Source organism: Fundulus heteroclitus, unplaced genomic scaffold (assembly GCF_011125445.2).
Source record: "Fundulus heteroclitus isolate FHET01 unplaced genomic scaffold, MU-UCD_Fhet_4.1 scaffold_39, whole genome shotgun sequence".
NCBI lineage: Eukaryota > Metazoa > Chordata > Actinopteri > Cyprinodontiformes > Fundulidae > Fundulus > Fundulus heteroclitus.
In genome coordinates this window covers 2948369-2968252 of record NW_023396803.1, presented here as the reverse complement: position 1 = coordinate 2968252, position 19884 = coordinate 2948369, and the positions used below count along the sequence as shown (strand labels likewise).

At 44.1% G+C, this 19884-nt stretch overlaps 1 protein-coding gene across 1 annotated transcript in view; it reads left to right on the top strand.

The window, feature by feature from the left end:
• LOC105918256 (NT-3 growth factor receptor) overlaps positions 1-19884 on the top strand; it is an 80962-nt gene that overhangs the window by 26702 nt on the left and 34376 nt on the right. Inside the window, exon 5 of the mRNA XM_012853307.3 lies at positions 19255-19409. Coding sequence (XP_012708761.2) covers positions 19255-19409 — 155 coding nt within the window. The remainder of the gene's footprint in view (positions 1-19254; positions 19410-19884) is intronic.

The following is a 19884-nucleotide window of genomic DNA, read 5'->3' as shown; positions in this document are numbered from 1 at the left end:
AGATAATGGCCTCTCCATTACCCCGATCCCATCCCTCTGCCACATATGCTAACATACACCAATGTCTTACTCTTATCCAAGCACAAAGAGGTGTTTATCATTCAAGCTCACATTTCAATTTAGAAATGTTAGAATGTTGCATTCATTGAAAGAGATTGGGTGATTACAGTTTAGATGTTAGACCAATGTTTGTGCCAAACTTAATCAGGGACAACTTTAGAGAAGGAGGAGGAGAGGTAGGTGATGGACTTAATTTAGGAATCCTTGTACATAAATTATCATTTTGCAACATGTAAAAAGCTAGCCTTAAAACAATAACACATAAATGGCAACCCGATCTCACTGAAAAAAAAAACAAGTTGGTCCATAGGGGTAAATATAGTATTGTCACAAATTGACTCCTTAATGCATTTTAATGATACATTTTATCTGGCATGTTCATTTGACTTGCAGCTGTGGAGGACTGACTCTGACATAACCAAAAATAAATATAGAAACAAATACATGCTCAATAAATACATAAGCATAAAATAAATGCTCAAAAATACAGCAAATAAATAAATGTAAGCAGCAATTAAATTACACAGCAAGGAGGGGGTGGGTTTTAAGGGGACAACTGCTCCCTTTTGGTTGGTTAGCATCAGTCTTTTTTTTTAGGTTAGCATCAGTCTTCCATACTGGAATCTTCATGCTGCTAGCATCAATGGCTGCCGCTACTGACTGCAGTCACAGTGGCTACCAGCGAACTGAGGCATTTTGCAACCAGATTTGAAAACATCGCTGTAATTCCAGACTTTATGAATCTGTCGTGTGGACATTCTGACTGACAGTGTGTTTCATTAAGCAGCTCACATGGACGCAGATGTCCGCAGGTGTCATGTCAACTAATTCTCCCGACAGAAACTACAGCTCCTGTGCTCGGAGCTTGCATTGGGCAAGAGCAGTGGATCCAGTCGCTTCCACTTCTTTTTCAGCCATCTAGTCATGGAAATAGAGATGTTACCTCATCCTTAAGTTAGTGGGTTAAAACAGAAAATTACACTATATTGCTCTCCCCTGTAGAGTAATATAGTGTAGTGTAATTAGAATGGCGTGTTGAAATTTAGTTTTACTTCTCAATATTGAATATTTAAAGACTAATCCTCCACCTGACGTCGTGCTGGATGAATAAGAAATTAGCTTTAATGCACCCACATGTTAGGATGAACTTTGCACATACTGTGAGCTGACTCTCCGTGGACCTTTAACCTTGCATAGTCGAGCGTACCTATTGCCTACATTTCTTGTGACAAATTCCTACAATTCACACACTTTCTAACAGTGGGAGAAGTGGGGGAAGAGATGGTAAAATGTTAGATTAACGAGTTGAGCACCTAGAGCGTTTATTTTCTAGCAGGCACCCATCGTACACCAGTCAGTGCACACACAGAGAGGGACTGTGATACCGTGATTCCATGCACCCACCCGCGTGGAGCAGCTCAGTGTATCAAGCTTGATAAATTCTTGCCGCCAAACATATATAATACTGTGAGACCATATGCACGGTCATAAGAATTGAGTTCTGCGTCTAGAATTGGGTCATTCTGAATCAGTTTTCGGGTTTTACCACTTACTTCAGCTTAGTTTATTATCCTGCTTCCACCTGTTGTCTGTGCGGCACTGGACGCAGCAGGATCTAACACTGCGCTTGGCTCTGCTTCTGCTGCAGTGAATGGAGTCATGTCCTCTGTTGCAAACCTGTCCGTGTAATGAACGAGGCTTGACCGCCAGGACCGCCAGGCTGCTTATATAGCAGCTAAGCTAAAGGCTAACCCATTCAGATCACCGCTCCCGTCCATCTGGCTTTCCAACGTCCGCTCACTGGACAACAAAATAGACCATTTATAACTCGAGCTCTCTGTAAAGAGGGAGTTTAGAGACTGCTGTCCTCTGATTCTGACCGAGACATGGCTCAACTCAACAATCCCAGACCAAGCCGTTAGCCTGGAGGGGCTAGCTACTATCCGCGCCGACAGAAATAAACAACTCAGCGGTAAGACCCGAGGAGGCGGACTCTGCATTTACATCGATAACAACTGGTGTAAAAATGCTAGAATAATCAAAAGTTTTTGCTCTCTGGACATCAAGACCCTGATTATTAGCTGCAGACCTTTTTATCTCCCTAGAGATTATTATCACTCCCTAGTGATAATAATCACTGTGGTTATTATCACAGCGGTGTATGTTCCTCCAAGCGCTAATACAAAAGAGGCCATGAGTGTTCTATACCGGACTATCTCTGGGCTGCAATCTGCACATACGGGGATTTTAACTAGGCAAATATGAAGACTGTTCTCCCTCATTTCTACCAACATGTGGATTTTGCAACTCGGGGAGAGAACACTCTAGACTTAGTTTATACAAATATTAAAAGCGCATTCAAGGCATCAACAAATGCATTGAGGACATCAGCACCACCAAGACCATCATCACCCGAGCCAACCAATGACCCTAGATTGCTGTGGAGGTCCGTCAAGCGCTAAAAGCAAGGAACTCAGCCTTCAAGTCTGGTGACAAGGAGGCACCGAGGACAGCGAGAGCCAACCTGAACCGTGCCATCAGGTTAGCAAAGCGGAACCACACTAAGAAAATCCAGGAGCTTTTCCATGACGCCAGCATGTGGAAAGGCATACGGGCGATCACTGAATACAACACGCCCAACCCCCCGGTGGGTGAAGTTGATGCTGACTTCCTCAATGGACTAAATAACTTCTTTGGAAGGTTTGAGGCACTAAACAGCACTCCAACAGTGAAAGCAGTCACCCATCAGGAAGAGGAGGTCCTCCGCCTTGACACAGCCGACATGTGGAAGACTCTGAGGAGAGTCAACCCGCAGAAGGCCCCAGGTCCCGACAACATACCTGGGCGGGTCCTCAAGGAATGTGCAGGTCAGCTGGCTGGTGTCCTCACAGACATTTTTAACACCTCGCTGGAGCAAGCCACAGTGCCAGCATGCTTTAAGTCTGCCTCCATCAAACCGAGACCAACACCACCACTCCCCGACCCATCCAATGGGAAAGGGGGGGAAAAAAATCCTGTCAGCCAGCTGGCTGTAGTTTCTGTCAGGAGAACTGGCATGACACCTGCCGACATGTGCGTCTTTGTGTGCTGCTCACTGAAACACACATACAGTCAGAACATCCAAACTACAGAAAATAAAGTATGGAAATAGTCAATGTTTTCAATCTGGTTGCTAAGTGCCACAGCTCACAGCTGGTAACCTTTATGTGGTCATCTCAACATTTATATGCATTTTGATGACTTTCTAGCAGGAAGTATGCATTATATTTTCATAATCTTTATTCAGGAAAGGTAGACAAGCTTTCATTTAGTAGTTTCACCTAAGATTTAAATGTGTTCTCAAAAAAACATTACATCTTCTACCATTGCCACTGTGGTTGCTATGGAGGCAGCCATTCTAGATCACTGAACTCCTCCCTCCAGTTCCATAGCCAACATGAGTCTTCCTTTGCTGTCTTAGACAATCTTTACACTGCTCGTTTTCCCTCACTTCCTGTCAACCCTACTGCTGTCTCCACTGTGTATAACCATGTCTGCCAAACCTTATCCCTGCAGCCCTGCTCCAGCTCTTTGTAACAATCTGACTTCCACATAAATGCCTCTTCATACCAATTTTCTAATGGCACAGTTAACTCGGTCAGAATGATCTTCATTGCCTCAGTAGAGAATAATAAAACCAGGTTTTGGCATGGAGACATAATACTGCATCGGGTCCTAAAGTGGTCTGAACGATATCTGGGAATTGAAGCCTTCTCTTTAGTTCAACCACAAGCTCCTATTATTGGGCTGTCTACAGAGGGCTTATTGCACTTTTTTGGGTGCTGGTTAATGTTATAAGAGCATTTCTTTATTCTTTCCTGCTCCAAAATGTGAGGGAACACTGCCAGCACTTTGTCATGGCCCCACCTATACCTATCCTGAGACATGGCAGTCCTACATCCTGTCAAAATGTGTGCCATAGTTCCATTTTGCCCACAGACCTTACATGCTGGACCTCATGCCCTATCTATGCAGATTCACTGGCTTTGAAAGGGTATCATAGACAGCCCTCAGCAGGAACCTTTGGGAAGTTCCCATCTTTCCGATGCCGCCTGAGATCCTAGTTCCACAAGTCTTGCATTTTTCTGGCCTTCCTCTAGGTTCCTTACCTCTGCCTTTACCATAGTTCTTTTTTTATTGGGTTGGCTTTCCCCCACCTTTTGGGGTGGGTTATTCCCAGGCCCTGCCTTCCTGTGCATGGAACACCAAAGATATTCTTAAGTTTGAGGGGGACCCTCTGCCTTAGCTATTAAGTCTGAGGCTTCCCACTTTCATCTTGGTCTTGTTTTTTTTGTTTCCTTTGTCCTTGATCTTGGCATCTCTTTAATACCCAAAGGTCATAACAACCTCACATTTTGCTACTTATGACTCTTCCACCAGGGATGAAAGAGGTAGTTATAACTCCCGTGATCTCATGTACAGTCCAACATATGTGAAAACTGGAGGAATCCCAATCACCTTGATGCTGATCTGGTTGATCTTGTGCTTCAAATGTTCAACTACTGTGAGTGGGAGTTCATACATCATCATCATCTAGAACAATCTGGCAAGCAAGCCATGTTGGTTAGCCATGCTTCTTTTGGGAGTCCAGATTTTTCAATGTTTTTCAACCAGGTTTTGGCTTGCCTCTCACTGATGCAGATGTTATTGTGCTAATCATACCATTGTCATGGTTTAAGTTTTGCTTGTTTTTACTTTGGACATTTTCTGGCCTTTTTCACTATTCAATCAGCCCAGTTTACTCCAGCCTTCTCTCCACCCTAGATCACTTCCACCTGTTACCACTCATTAGGTCTGCTCAACCCACCTGTTCACCAGCCTATATCTACCCTCCTTTAGCCAACTAATCTCTGCCAGAACTTCTCTTGCTCTCTCACTCTGCCTTGCTCTCCCTCACCGTGTCCTGCCTGCTGACCCTCCAAGTGCCCGTGTCTTCACGCTGCAGTGCTACCGGTTTCCTGCAGCGCAGTTTTGTTTTGTGGACCCCAGGAAGACTAGCTTGTCCCACTTTTGGTGACAGCTAATGGGGATCTTTTTAACAATAAACAATAAGCTTAACTATGGAGATAGCTCAGGGTAACCTAAGCCACTCTAACTATAAGCTTTGTCAAAGTGGAAAGTTTTAAGCCTAGTCTTAGTCTAATTCCTTTGATGTGATCTGGGATATGATAGTGCTTCAGTGGTACGCTGATTAAATAATGGGGAATGGGACAATAGGCCTTAGCCAGGTTCAGTCATTCTACTTCAACTACGCTTCATGCATCATCTGGCTTAAAATTCCAGTGTGCTCAAGACATCCTGCACACCCTAGAATCCCCACCTTTTGGACTGAGGCATCAACTTATCTATTTTCAATTAAATACGTGGTCAACCTCTTAGCAAGCACCGCAGCAGCAGAGAATTGGGGTGGAAGTGGAGATCTGCCAGGGAGGAATGAGCGGGTCTGTTCCAGAGGTAGGTGGGTCTTTAAATGTATCCAGATCTTAAGAAGGTAAGCATGGTGGAGAGTGAGCAGCGTGTGATCTCAGGAGGACTGAAAAACCTGGAGGCTGCCAGCTGGGACTTGAGAACCAGGGTCTCTTCCGGAAGATTTGCAGGTGGGTTTGGGCACTGGGAAACTGAGCCGGAAAAGGATCAGGAGTGCACAGGCTATAATCTGGAGAACAGAGCAGATTTAAACCAGTGGAGAGCTGAATCAGAGAGGCCGACCCAGTTCTCCAGGCGTTCTAACAGGATGGAGTGATCGACAGTATCGAATGCTGCACTGAGGTCCAATAGAACCAGCACGGTGGTTCTTCCACAGTCTGTATTTATATGAATGTCAGTAAAAACAACAGACAGAAATGTAAAAACGACAGGCAGAAATAAATAGCATTGAAGAAATAAATAGGACAAAAAAATACAAAGGAAGACTAAAACAGATAAAAATATTATGACATGCACATAAATAAATACTTAAAAATATAAGTAATTAATAAATAAAGTTGAAGATTATAACGGACAATAAATAAATAGGGTAATTATTACAAAGGCGAATAAATAAAGAATCTAATTAAAAGAAACATATACATTTATGTCTCACTGTATAATTTAATTTCTACCCATATTTATTTGTTTATTGTATTTTTAGTGGCAATTATTGTAATAGATAAGTCCTTACTTCTGACTTTGCATTGCAAATCCAACTTTTCCAGGTTGAGTTTGCCACTAGCGGTCGATAGACCTTTTTCTCGATGACGTCATGCAATTTCCGTTCTGCGGTGAAGCAGGGTATCTTTACTTCCGCTTTCTCCGCGAGCAGTGTTTTTACATATGGAATTCACACAGTCCCTCACTAATCTACCCAAATTTCATTTGGGAGACGTGCACAGACTGGCACAAAAGCTTTCAGCCACACCAGCCTCCAAACTCGACAAAGATGACAAGTTCTTTGTGGAACAGTACCTTTTCGATTATGAAGGTAAGAGCTTTGTCTTCTTAGCTCTGTTGTTAGCATAGATGCTAGGATAATGGTAGCTATGCTACCAACAGGACTTTTGTCATTTATTAGTTTTCTATTTCTCCATTATATTGCTACGTTAGTTGTAATATATTAAACTATTGCTATATCAGCTATTCTGTTTCACAGCTTTTAGCCAATGAGTCACACCAGGGATATAGTTGATGTATAATGTTGAGCCTTTTCATACTTTGTTTTAGAACAGTGTCAATGCTGTTGGCCACTTGGTCACAGTTAGAGCACGCTGTCACAGCTCTATGAAGAAAAATGAGGAGCCTCATTCCCTTCAGCTTTTTTTTTTTGTGTAGTATTCTACTGCGGTTGCAGACTTTGCAGTATCCCACAAAGTTCCTCTGTGGGTTCAGTGTGTTTCTCAGTCTCGTCAGTAGATTTGGAGCCTCAATTAAGAAAATAATTCTGCCCATTCTTGTTAAAACTGTGATAGTTTAGGACATCATAGACTGAGAAAGATGCTGTCAATAATGTTGCATGCACACTAATAATCAGTTAATTATAGTATTTATGGATTATGCTGCTGTCGGGGCAAACCCCTTTTGTCCTATACTGTTATTTTTCAGGAAGTGACCAATAAAACATGGATTTTCAAAAAATTCAGACATCACACTTCATATATTTTAGTTATTAATTACATAGATAGGCATTCCTGGGTTTTTAATATTTTGACTAAATCATGCTCGCATGAATTAGTGTTCTTGACTAAGGTCAAATGGAGGATTGAGCCTGAGAATGCCATAGAAACAACACCTGGTGTCTTATTGGATTTTTATAGCTTTCAGTCCAAATAACGGTGTCCTATAGGGGTAATTTGATACTGATAACACTGATTATTATTGTACACATGTAAATGTAGTCAGTGAGTGAAAATTAAACTTCTTTGAATCTGCTGTTCCCAACAGTCATAATTTTCATGTTGCTGCTTTGATAAATTAAACATTAGTTAAATCCATCTAAAACAGCATGCTCTATTTCCAGTTTACACTGGACAACAAAGAGGACCCCGTGGCTCTAGAGTGCCTGTCGTGTTCTTGTGCTGCAGGTAAAGCTCTATGTAATCACATAGTAGCCCTGCTACTTCATAGCAGCTCTGTCCATTTTACCTTTAGAGAAGAGGAGAATACACTTTAGCATCACTTATCCATTTTAGGTTTATCCACATAATTTGAAGGTAGCAGTAGGCTTAACAATAATTCTTAATTTTCATGAGGTGAATAAATGAACATTAGGTCTTTATTGCTCTATTGTGCCAAATGATGGTGGATATAATTTCGTTTAGAAACATTAATGTGATAGTTTAGTTTTGATTCGGCTTTGGTTTACCATGTTTACTTTTCTCCTCAAGGTTTGCTCCCTGTTTATCCTGCTGCCTTGCTCCGGTTCCCCTCTGCCTTACAGAAGAGCCTGCTGCCGAGCTCTGGTGGGTTCTCCCCTGAACTGTCAATTCTCTGCCGAGCTGTGGACCGTGCTGCCTGTTCCTGGTTCCAAGAAGTCTCTCTCTGGGCCGTCAGCTCCTGCCAACATCATCACCCTGTTCCCGTGCAGTTCTACCTCGCTGGTTACATCACCCTCCACCCCATCAAACCTTAAATAAAGACTTTCATTTTAAGTCCCGTGTGTGGTTCTGGGTTCATCCATAGACAAATTAGACTTAGACAGCTTTATTTGTCATTTTGTATGCACAGAGTGCGTACAGAACGAAATTTCGTTTGCATACAGCTTGAGAATTACAGTAAATTACAGCAGTGATTTAACTTTAACAATTGAAATGTAAACAATGCAGGAGAAGGAGACGGTGTGTGATCACAGTGTACAGGTGAGTATTTTTAAAAACCACTTGTATGTGCAGAAATTAATTAATTTCTCAGATTAATGTCCTTTCATTAACAAATTGATTTTGACAGCTCTAATAAAAATGTACGTGGTGACCCACTGAAATTATCTTGGGAAAAGCTAAATAAACTTATAACTCAATTATCTTTAAGAAATAAAGATGGAGTTTAATTTGTTAAAAAAAAAATCACCGGGAGAGGGATGGCAGCAGTAGTCATGATCGTTTTGCACTGCCTCCAGGTGGGACCTTTGTGCTGCTCCCTGGAACAGGCATCTCATTGTCAGCTGCAAGGCGTTTTCTTTCTCGCCTTGCAGATTGCTCATCTGTTACTACAATAAAAAATGTTATTGTTTTAATGTCATTTCAAACTATCAATGTGATTGCCAGACTTAAAACAGCAACCACTATTTTAAAAGAAAGAGTTAGCATAAACCCCTTAAGGTAAGTTCTTGAGTTCTGAGTAAAAGTTATCTAGTAATTTATTACCAATTTAAATACTGTTCTCTTACCTTTGCCCCAATCATTCCACAGGAATTTAGATGGTACTGCTCCCTTCTTTAACCTCTTTCGACCACTTGCAGAAACGTAGGTCTCCTCGGAAGAGAAGTGCTGACTGCAGATGTAAGTGCTGCCGTGAAGGATTTTAAAATTTGGCCCCTCGTCTCTTATTACCGTCACCCAACGGGCTCAAGTCTCAGCATCAGCCGGGAAGTTGTGAACACTGAGATATGGAAAGTTTTTTTTTTTTTTTTTTGTTCGAGCACTGTGGGACACTGCAGTAGCAGTTTCTCTGTGATTGTGCCATGCTTGGTGGATATGATGCTGCTGAGAGATGGACACAAGGAGGACAAGGGGAGAAAAAATAGATTAATTATAATAGTTTTAAAAACTTTTATTTAACCAGATAAACTTCCATTGAGATTAAGATCCCTTTTTCAAAGGTTGATCTGACTAAGAGGTCAGCAGCACATGTCATTACTAATACAGTATAATAAAACAATTTCAGGCTTCTACTTAAAATACACAGTATTTTGCACAAAAACTAAGAAAAAAGTGCATTAATATAAGTGCAAATGATATTTTGAAGAAAATTCATAATAATACACAGAAAATTCACAATTCAGACCCAGAGGCATTGTCCAATAGACCCACGGTCGTTATTTTTTTAGGAATGAACAAAAAGATTCAAATGGAATAAGATCTTTTGAATTCAGTGACTGCAATTATATATAACGCATCACCATATTCAAGTAAGAGGAACAATGTAGCTAAACTAGAAATTAAGGCAAAATCTATAATCCCAAAACAGAGCAGGGAAAACAAAGCAAGGAAAGAATAAGAACTCTAAGAAAACAAAGAACCGCCTAAATAATTCTAAGCTGAGGAATACTAAACTTTAAACTAAGGCCGAGCTTTAACAAAATAAACAGAAGGCACTGGCCTTAAGGGCTCAGGCAAAAATGGCTGCTAAGCAAAAAGAAAAGTCTTCGTGGAGGTCGTCCTGGACGAGGCAGGCGGCGGAGCAGCATCGCCCGACTAAACCCTCGAGGAGGGCGGCCCCAACGAGGCAAAGTCAAGCGGCTCGGGGTCCGCAATCTGCGGCTTTGGCCGAACAGATCAGTCGGAGGCGGTGCCAAGCTACAGGTCTCGGCGGAAACCGAGGCCAGAGGCGGGTCCTCCTGGACCTCCTCACGAGGCTTGGGCGGAGGCAGGTCCTCCTGGACCTCCTCACGAGGCTTGGGCAGAGGCAGGTCCTCCTGGACCTCCTCACGGGACTTGGGCGGAGGCAGGTCCTCCTAGACCTCCTCACGGGACTTGGGCGGAGGCAGGTCCTCCTGGACCTCCTCACAGAACTTGGGCGGAGGCAGGTCCTCCTCTTGAGGCTTGGGCGGTGACGGAATACAGACCTCGGAGGGTGGCGCCGGGCTACAGACCTCGGAGGGCGGCGCCGGGCTACAGGCTTCGGAGGGCGGCAGGGTTGGAGGCTGAAGCGCGTCCTTGACGGACCCTCCGTGCTGGTGCTTCTGCCGTCCTTGCCGGAAGGAGCCAGATGAGGAATCCGGGGCAGTCTTGGAGGTAGCCGCTGGCCAGCAGGGCAGAAGGTCGTCTCGGTCACCGTAGAAGAAATCCCACAGCTGGCTCTCCTTGATGCGTGGAGCTCCGCTAGGTGGAACGATGAGCCTCACTCGAGGGGCCAGCTGCGAGTCATGGAGGTGATGACCGAGACGACGAGAGGCTGAGTGGCTTCTCTTCCTGGGTTCCGGGGTAGCCGTAACAACGCCCACGTAAACCACCTGGGGAGTGGAGTCGGTCCGGACGGGTGGCGCAGGGTCCCGGGCGAAAGCCATCTTGGCATACCTCTCCCTCATCTGGCGTTCGCACATCTCCACATATGCGAGGATGTCCGGGTCGTCAACTCCTGCAGGTAAGTCCCGCATGGCGCCTGAGTTCACCTTTTGACTGGGCCGTACTGTCAGGGTTTTGTTTACCGATGAACTCAGGACGCGCACACGGGACTAAAGTTTAAGAGTTTTTATTTGAAGGAAGTATGCTGGATGGCGGATGATGAAGACCGGAGGTTCAGGGCTGCAGAAGGTCAGGGATGTAGGTGATGGCAGGAGCTGACGGCCCGGAGACAGAGAGTCCACACTTGCTAGGTGCTGCTCGGCTAGCAGGCCTCATAGCACTCAGGTTAGCAGTTCATTGGAGACACCAGGGCACAGAGCTGAGCTTCAGCAGGGCGGCTAGTCAGGTTAGCAGAACTTGAGAGACACCAGGGCACAGAGCTGAGCTTCTCCAGGGCGGCTAGTCAGGTTAGCAGAACTTGAGAGACACCAGGGCACAGAGCAGAGCCTTTCCAGGATGGCTAGTCCAGTTAGCAGTTCTCTGGAGACACCAGGACACAGAGCAGAACCTCTCCAGGAACAAACAGTCTTTAGAGTGACTGGCAGGACTAACCTTAACAACAGGAGCAAAACAAAGCTTCCAAGGCAAAACGGGGACTGGCATGGAGAGGTGTGGAATGATGACGGCCCAGTGCTGAACTGAAGGCAGAGGGAGGTTTAAATAGAGCACTTCACAGGTGGAAACAGGGTCTGGCTAATTGACTGGTAAATGATATCAGGTGTGACTGACTGCTGAGGAGGTGAAGTGGAAATGACAGAAAATAACTGATGACTGAAAACAATAAAGTCAAACCTAACCCAAAAGAGATGAAAAAATGAAAATAACAGAAAAACAAAGCCAAACCAAAACTCAACCATGACAACTGTTGCTTGTCATCATTTCAGCTTACAAAAGAGTCCATCCATGGACTCAGTAATAAGGACTAGTTTACTCAAGTATATAGTTGCCTCTTACTAGTTTTTGGACCACTATTGGTTTAGTAATTTCATAATACTTCTTCCCTGAGATCAAGTAGCAGAAATTATGTGACGATTGTCATGGTTTAAGTTTTGTCTGGCTTCTTTGTTATTTTGTAGTTCACTTAGCTCTCCCTTGCTCAGCTTTAGTCACTCCTCTGGACACTAATTAGTTTTCATTCCCGTCACCTGTCAGGCTGCAATTACCCCTGATCTGTTGCCACCTGTGTTCACCTCTTTATAAGACTCACCTCATCCTGTTCTCGTCGCCGGTCCATAGCGTTCATTCCCGCTCAGTCTCTGCCAGAATCCTTGTCAGCTCAGTTTTTTGTTACAGTCAGCCTGAAGACTTCCTTCAACTTTGTTTTTTGTTACAGTCAGCCAATAGACTTTCCGTCAGCTTTGTTTTGTTCCAGTCTCAGCCTAGATCCAGCTCAGCTCTGTTCCCACTCCTGTTCTCATCTTCTGGTGAGCTGTTCTGCTCTCAAGTTCACGGCTCAGATGTTCTGGTCTCCAGTCCATGGCTCAGAAGTTCTGGTCTCCAGTCCACGGCTCAGAAGTTCTGGTCTCCAGTCCACGGCTCAGATGTTCTGGTCTCCAGTCTACGGCTCAAATGTTCTACTCTCAAGTCCACGGCTCAGATGTTCTGGTCTCCAGTCCACGGCTCAGATGTTCTGGTCTCCAGCTCCTCAGCTCAGATGCTCCGTTCTGGTCTCAAGTCTTCGGCTCCAGAGTTCCTCCCAGTCAGTCTCTCCACACGCCTCCTGCTGGCCAGCTTCTGCACCCTGCACCTCCGTCTGTTGAAAGACTCTGGGTTCATCATCATCCATCCTCCACACCATTCAATAAAACTCACTCCTAAGAACTAGCTCTGTGTGTGCGTGCTGTGTCCGGGTTCAGCCTAGACAAATATCATAACAACGATAAGCAAACATTACTGAGGGATTTTTGGGTAAACTAAATAGAGCAGTCTTTCATGTGATAATTTCTAAAAAAAGGGCATTTTTCTGGACTGTGTTAAAAGAAGGCAAAAACTGAGTATACCCACTTCTCCAGGGACCACTACACCACTGCCTGTATGGTATTCAACCCCAGGCCGCTGGGGCCTGGGACTCAACCTGCTCATGCCTTTTTAACTACTTGCTGGGCCTCCTTCCAGGTTGGTTCATTGGTGTTAAGCATGATATTGGGAGGTTCTGCTTCACCAACTTCTGGATTTTTGTCTAATGGTAACTTCTGCCAGATAAATATAGAAAAAGGTTTGAAATGATCTGCCATGGTCTTGTTTTTTACCTGGGTGAGATGAGAATTTTGCAGAGTGAAACCAGTGGATGAGACGGGAGCGGACTTAGGGAGGACCCAGTACCAGGGTTGGGTTGATTTTGTAGCACTTGGTTTACTAGATCCTCAATCTCCCAAGTTAGAGCTCTAGAGGTGGTAGAATAGGTGCCGGTTTCTGGTCTGAGTCATCTAGTGAGTACTGACGTGAGTGCATCTGCGTTGATGTTCCTGGAACCGGGACAATGAGTGATGGACAGGTTGAAACGAGAGAAGAATAAGCACCACCGAGATTGTTGGGAGTTCAGATGTTTAGCTGATTGGATATATGAGAGGTTCTTATGATTGGTTCAGACCAGCACAGGATGTTCAGCACCCTTCAGTCAGTGACGCCATTCTTCCAGAGCCAATTTTATGGCAAGAAGTTCTCGGTCTGTAATTCTGTACAGCAGGGGTCAATCGTCGAGAAAAGTAGGCACATGGGTGAAGTTTCCCATCTGACCCCAAGTGTTGGGAGAGGACTGCTCCTACCCCCACTATCCACCTCCAAGGTAAAATGCTTTTTAGCATCAGGGTGAGTCAGTATGGGTGCCTGGGAGAATCTCTCCTTTAAAGTAAGGAAGGTAGAGTTAGCTTCATCAGTCCATCGGAACGTGGTCTTGGCAGATGTGAGCGCTGTTAAGGGTGCGGAAGTCTGGCTGTGGTTCTTGATGAAACCACGATAGAAATTGGCAAATCCAAGGAATCTTTGAAGGTGCTTACGGGTCTCTGGAACTGGCCAATCCAAAACTGCCTTGATCTTTTCGCGTTCTGATCGCACCTGCCCACCCTCAAGAATGAAGCAAAGGAAGGTAACTGAAGGTCTGTTGAATTTTAATTTTTCTGCTTTAACAAACAATCCATTTTCTAGGAGACTTTGAAGTACCAAACAGACATGACGACGATCTTTAGAACGGTTCCTTGAGTATATGAAGATGTCACCTAGATATACGAAAACAAAGACGTTGAGGAAATCATGGAGTACATCGTTCACTAGAGGTTGGAAAACTGTGGGGGCATTACAGACCTAAAGGCATGACTAGATATTCAAAGTGACCTATGCGTGTCTTGAAGGCTGTCTTCCACTCATTCCGCTAGCAAATTCTGACTAGATGATATGTGTTATGGAGATACAGTTTAGTGAAGATGGATGAAAGGCTCATGAGATGAGGGGAAGAGGATACTTGTTCTCGACTGTAATCTGATTTAGGCCCTTGTAATAAGTCCATGGGCGGAGGGAGCCGTCCTTATTCCTGAAATTTTGGCTGATTTGCATGGGTTCTGGCTCCGGGTTGGTGAAACTGGGAGATGACCAAAGAGGTGTTGCATTTACTTGTGGATGGGGTCTCACAGCAGATCTTTCTAGTCTAGATCTACATCTTTCTCGTATTCTATTACCTATCTTAATGGCAAGAGTTATTTTGTTTAAGGATTCTGGTTTGTCGAAAGGAGTCAATTCCTCCTTTAACGATTCATCTAGTGCTGCTTTAAGAGCACATGAATCCCAGGCTGATCCTGCTGCCAAACTACGGAACTAAATAGAAAACTCAGAGACGGATCTGTTCCGTTGCTTTAAATAATAATAATAATAATAATAATAATAATAATAATAATAATAATAATACATTTTATTTAAAAGTTGCCTTTCTGGATACTCAAGGTCACCATAAAAAGGATAAAAACACAATGTTAGAAACAAAGTCAAAACACAGAATAAAAAACATTTTAAAAATACAAAGGCTGGAACATGGAAATTGATAATTAAAGAGAATAGGCATTCTTAAACAGATGAGTTTTGAGTTGTGATTTGAAATGGAGAAGTGAGTCCGTGTTTCTCAGTAGGGGTGGTAGAGAGTTCCAGAGGCGGGGGGCAGAGCGGCTGAATGCTCTGCTCCCCATCGTGGTGAGACGGGCGGAAGGGACAGACAGGGGTAAAGCAGATGATGATCTAAGAGCACGGGAGGGGGTGGGAACATGCGGGAGGCCTGACAGATAAGGGGGGGCTAGGTGGTGAAGGGCCTTGAATGTCACCATGAGAGTTTTATATTGAATGCGGAACTGCACAGGGAGCCAGTGAAGCTGTCGGAGGACCGGAGTGATGTGGTGGATAGAGGGAGTCCTTGTTATAATGTGAGCAGCTGAGTTCTGGACCAGTTGTAGTTTATGGAGTGATTTCTGAGGAAGGCCAAAGAGGAGAGAGTTGCAGTAATCCAGTCGGGAGGTGACGAGGCTGTGGACAAGTATAGCAGCAGTGTGTGGGGTAAGGGAGGGACGGAGGCGGTTGATGTTTCTTAAGTGAAAGTAGGCAGACCGGGTAATGTTATTGATATGGGATTGAAAAGATAGGGTGCTATCGAGGATGTCACCCAGACTCTTAACCTGGGGGGAGGGTGAGATGGAGGAGCTGTCAATAATAAGTGGGAAGCTGTCGGTTTTGGAAAGAGATGATTTGGTGCCGATGAGGAGAACCTCAGTTTTACTACTGTTTAATTGAAGGAAGTTGTTGGTGAACCAGGGAGGTGGGCGGAAGAGAGGACGATGGTTGCGTGGTGAGGTAGAGCTGGGTGTTATCGGCATAGCAGTGGATGTTAAATTTGCGGAAGATATTGCCAAGAGGAAGGAGGTAGATGATGAAGAGGAGGGGCCCCAGGACTATTTAAAGACCATTACTGGCGAGACATGCTGGTTTGGTCATTCTTATTAGCAAAAGTCAATTTAAATTCCTGCATAAATTCATCGTAAGTACATCCAAAGCGGTTGTGATCGGCAAAGCGGGCCTCTGCCCATCATAAAGCTTTACCAGCGAGTAACCCAAGAATAAAGGAAATCTTAGCATAGTTCTGAGGGAACGACTGGGGTGACTGGTTAAACACTAATGAGCATTGTAGGAGAAATCCTCCACAAGTACCAACCTCTCCAGAAAATGTATCAGGGTTAGGTGAGGTTATTTCACAAGTGTGAGACATCTGCTGTGAGACCGGAGAACTGGTAGTGCCATCTAGAGGGGAATCAATCAATCAATCAATCAATTTTATTAGTCAACTGCAATTTGCATTACAATCGAAATTTCAGTTCCAGTACAACCGTCCATCACATACACTTAACAAACATTTTGGGGGAACGATTGACTGAGGCCTTGCGTTGCCAGGAACACACCCAGTCGGCCGCTGCTAAATAGCGCAGCCGTGAGGTGCGTTCCCCGAACTGCCCCAGACCCCGCTTTACACGGGGTCCCTAGGCGCTGCCTTGAGATCTGTTGAAAAAAGATTTACACTGGGCGAGTGGAGGGAAAGAAAAAAAGACAGGTGCACAAAATGTGAAGCATCCGACAAAAAAAACTCATTTGCACAAAAAGCACAATCAATGACGAGACACATATATGCAGAAGGTAAACATTTGAGTCTGGTCGGGTAAAAGTCATCTGTATTTGTGAGCATATGTGTGTCTGGGTGCATGTTGTGTGGAAATCTGTATGTCCATGAAGGCCGTCCTCCGGCAGGCAAGTGTCCTTGATGGAAAGTCTGTCACTATCCCGCTGCAGCTTGACTCCTCCACAGATGTCCGCAGGAATGTGGGGTAGCAGGGAATTTGTGCGATGTCGCCATAACAACCAGGGAGAATTTGATAGCGGGGAGTCCGATTTGAAGAAAACAGAATTTGTTTTGAGAAACAAGCTGACACCAACTTTTCTGTCAGCCTTAGAGTCTTTTCGCTGCTGGCTCCAGGATCCAATATTCCAATAATCCAATCGATGGGCTAGTAACGTTCACACTTCCAGGTTTTATCCCACCTCACCTCTGTGGACCACAACCGCGGTCAGCTTATCAAGCCGTCCGTTCTGTTCATTCAACGACCTCGTGATCGCGTCGACTGCCACTGGCAGTCTCATCAGGGCCATATTTACCGCCAGCAGCTTCTGTAGGTGTTGATACATTAAATATCCTCCAAGACCAAAAATGAGGAATCCAAGTATCATAAATCCGAATAAGTAGACATCTTCGACATCCTCAACAGAAAGAATTGAGAGGCACACCGTGGACCATTTCTGCCACGGGTCCAAGATGTATCCCGCAAAAAAAGTTCAGTCGGGACAGGCACGCTCCCCGGTCCTTTGCTTTCCAGTTGAAAAAATTTGATCAATAGCGTTGAGAGACCAGCTGACGAGATCCATAATTGCCTTAGAGCTTTCGGTTGCTATGAAGAAATGGCACAAAAGACACAGACGAAGCAAATAGCAGGAGAATGGGGGCAGGGTAATAGCAGATAAGGAGCTCTGGAGAGCTGAAGAAAAAACGACCAACCTCGAGGAGAGACAGAACAGAATAAGTGGAGTGATGCACTGATGTTTGCTGCAGGAGCATTGTCACCTGATTGGGTTGCTGCTGTGTCTTAATCTGTTGATCCAGCACAGCTCGGAGAGTCACTTCTTGGGATTGAAGCTGTTGTTGTAGATCTGAAAAGCTCTCCTCAGCGTGTCTGCTGGGTCAACTTTACCAGAGTGTTCTGTCATGGTTTTTGCCAATGATCTAATCCACATACAGTACACACTCAGGAGATTTAAAAAGGTTTATTGAGGGAAATTATGCAAGTTGTCAGAAATCGGGAAATGGGAGCTCGAACCGGGGCAGCAGAGACTTGGGGTGGAGGTTGAGATCCGCCAAGGAGCAATGAGTGGGGTCTGTTCCAGGAGGCAGGTGAGTCTTCAAATGGATCCAGATCTTGAGAAGGTAAGCAAGGTGGAGGGTGAGCAGGGCGCGATCGCACAAGGACTGAAAAACTTGGAGGCTACCAGCTGGGACTTGAGAACCACAGAGTCCTCTGGAAGATTTGCAGGTGGGTTCGGATGCTGGGAAACTGAGCCGAAAAAGGATAAGGAGTGCCCAGGCCGGAATCTGGAGAACAGAGCACAAGGCTGTCAGAGTCAGAACTACCACTGTGAGGAAGAAGAAAACTACCACGCAAAGTTTCCCAGACCCCGAAAGGAAATAGTTCCAAATTGACTTATATTTGCAGAATTAGCAGAATTTTGTGACGAAGAAACTTCTTCTTTTTGCCAGCTTACTAGTAAAGTGCCTTTTTCCAGATCTTCCATAAGAGCTTCACAGTTGCTGGAGAAGCTTTGGTAATTTCTTATATACCCTGTATGGTATTCAATCCCAGGCTGCTGGGACCTGGGACTGAACCTGTTCGTGCCTTTTTAACTACTTGCCGGACCTCCTTCCAAGTTGGTTCATTGGTGTTAAGCATGATATTGGGAGGTTCTGCTTCCCCGACTTCTGGATTTTTGTCTAATGGTAACTTCTGCCAGATAAATATAGAAAAAGGTTTGAAATGATCTGCCATGGTCTTGTTTTTTACATCACAAAAATCCAGTTTTCTAACAATGGGTAGTAAAAGATTTAGTGAGATGAGCTCTGGCTCCCACTCACCTCAGTCAAACAGTGGATTTATGGTGACACAGTGTGATATTTTTAAAAGAATGTACTTTCAATCATGAAGTATGTTACATTTACTGTTTTTTTATACTTGTAAAGTAAAGGTGTTAGCCCTCTTTTAAAAGGACAAATGTAAGAGAAGGAATGATCACACGATGAACTCAGTGCGCTTTCACTTACTCTTGTATTGAGTGTATAAAAGGGCGCACTGGTCCCACTAGTGGACTCTCTTGATTCTGGCGCCAACGCACCCCTCCTCCAGTCACAGGGCCCAACTATATTCCTTACATACCCCAAATCAAGCCAAATCAATGCAGATAACCACAACAATTAGTGTTAATATTAACACAATCAAATGAATATTATAACCTGCAACAAAGGCTTCCAGTTACTCTGCTTAAAAAAAATATTCCAAAATAGGAAATACTTCCAGTTTTTTAAATTTACAAACCGACATCATATCCATTCAGTTTCAATGTGCACCCATACCTTTTGTTTTATGTTTTGAGTAAGTTTGTTAAAATCTGTCATTACTTTAACGCTCCTACCCACTTTAGCATCATTCAATAACTATCTCTGACAAAAACTGACTAAAATAGTTTGGAGACTGCTTGTTGTGTTATTTTGTTTGCTAATATCCATAACTTGAAGTTCAGCATTGTACTGACAGGGGCAGTACTCTTGTATTTGCAGGCATGTAGAAGATGTTGTATTTTCCTGTGGCTGTGAGATCCGCTGGCTGCAGCTGTGGCACCAGAGAGGAGAGAAAGGCCTTAGCAGTCAACAGTTAACCTGCTCAACTGCAGACACAGAAATACTCCTGCAGGACATGAACATCACCAACTGTGGTAAGAATAAACATTTTATAGAAATGTTTTAATACATTATGAAATAAAATAAAGTTTAACTAATGCAGTTGTGTGTTCTTCAGTCATGTTCATCAAGAATAGAATTAATTTTTTTTCCCTCTCTCATATAAAGCCCTCAATAATCAACCATCATTGATCAAAGATCTGATTGCTCCATATGTTCCTAACAGAGTACATCACTCTCCTTCTCAGTATAAGGCCTTAATAATCAAGCTCCATCATATATCAGAGCTCTGATTACCCCGTATGTTCCTAGAAGAGCACTTCGCTCTCAGACTGCAGGTCTGCTGGTGGTTCCTAGAGTTTCTAAAAGTAGAATGGGAGGCTGGTATTTTAGTGTTCAGGCTCCTCTCCTGTGGAACCAGCTCACACATTTAGTCCGTGAGGCAGACACCCTGTCTACTTTTAAGACTAGGCTTAAAACTTTCCTTTTTCACAAAAAAAGGAGCCACCT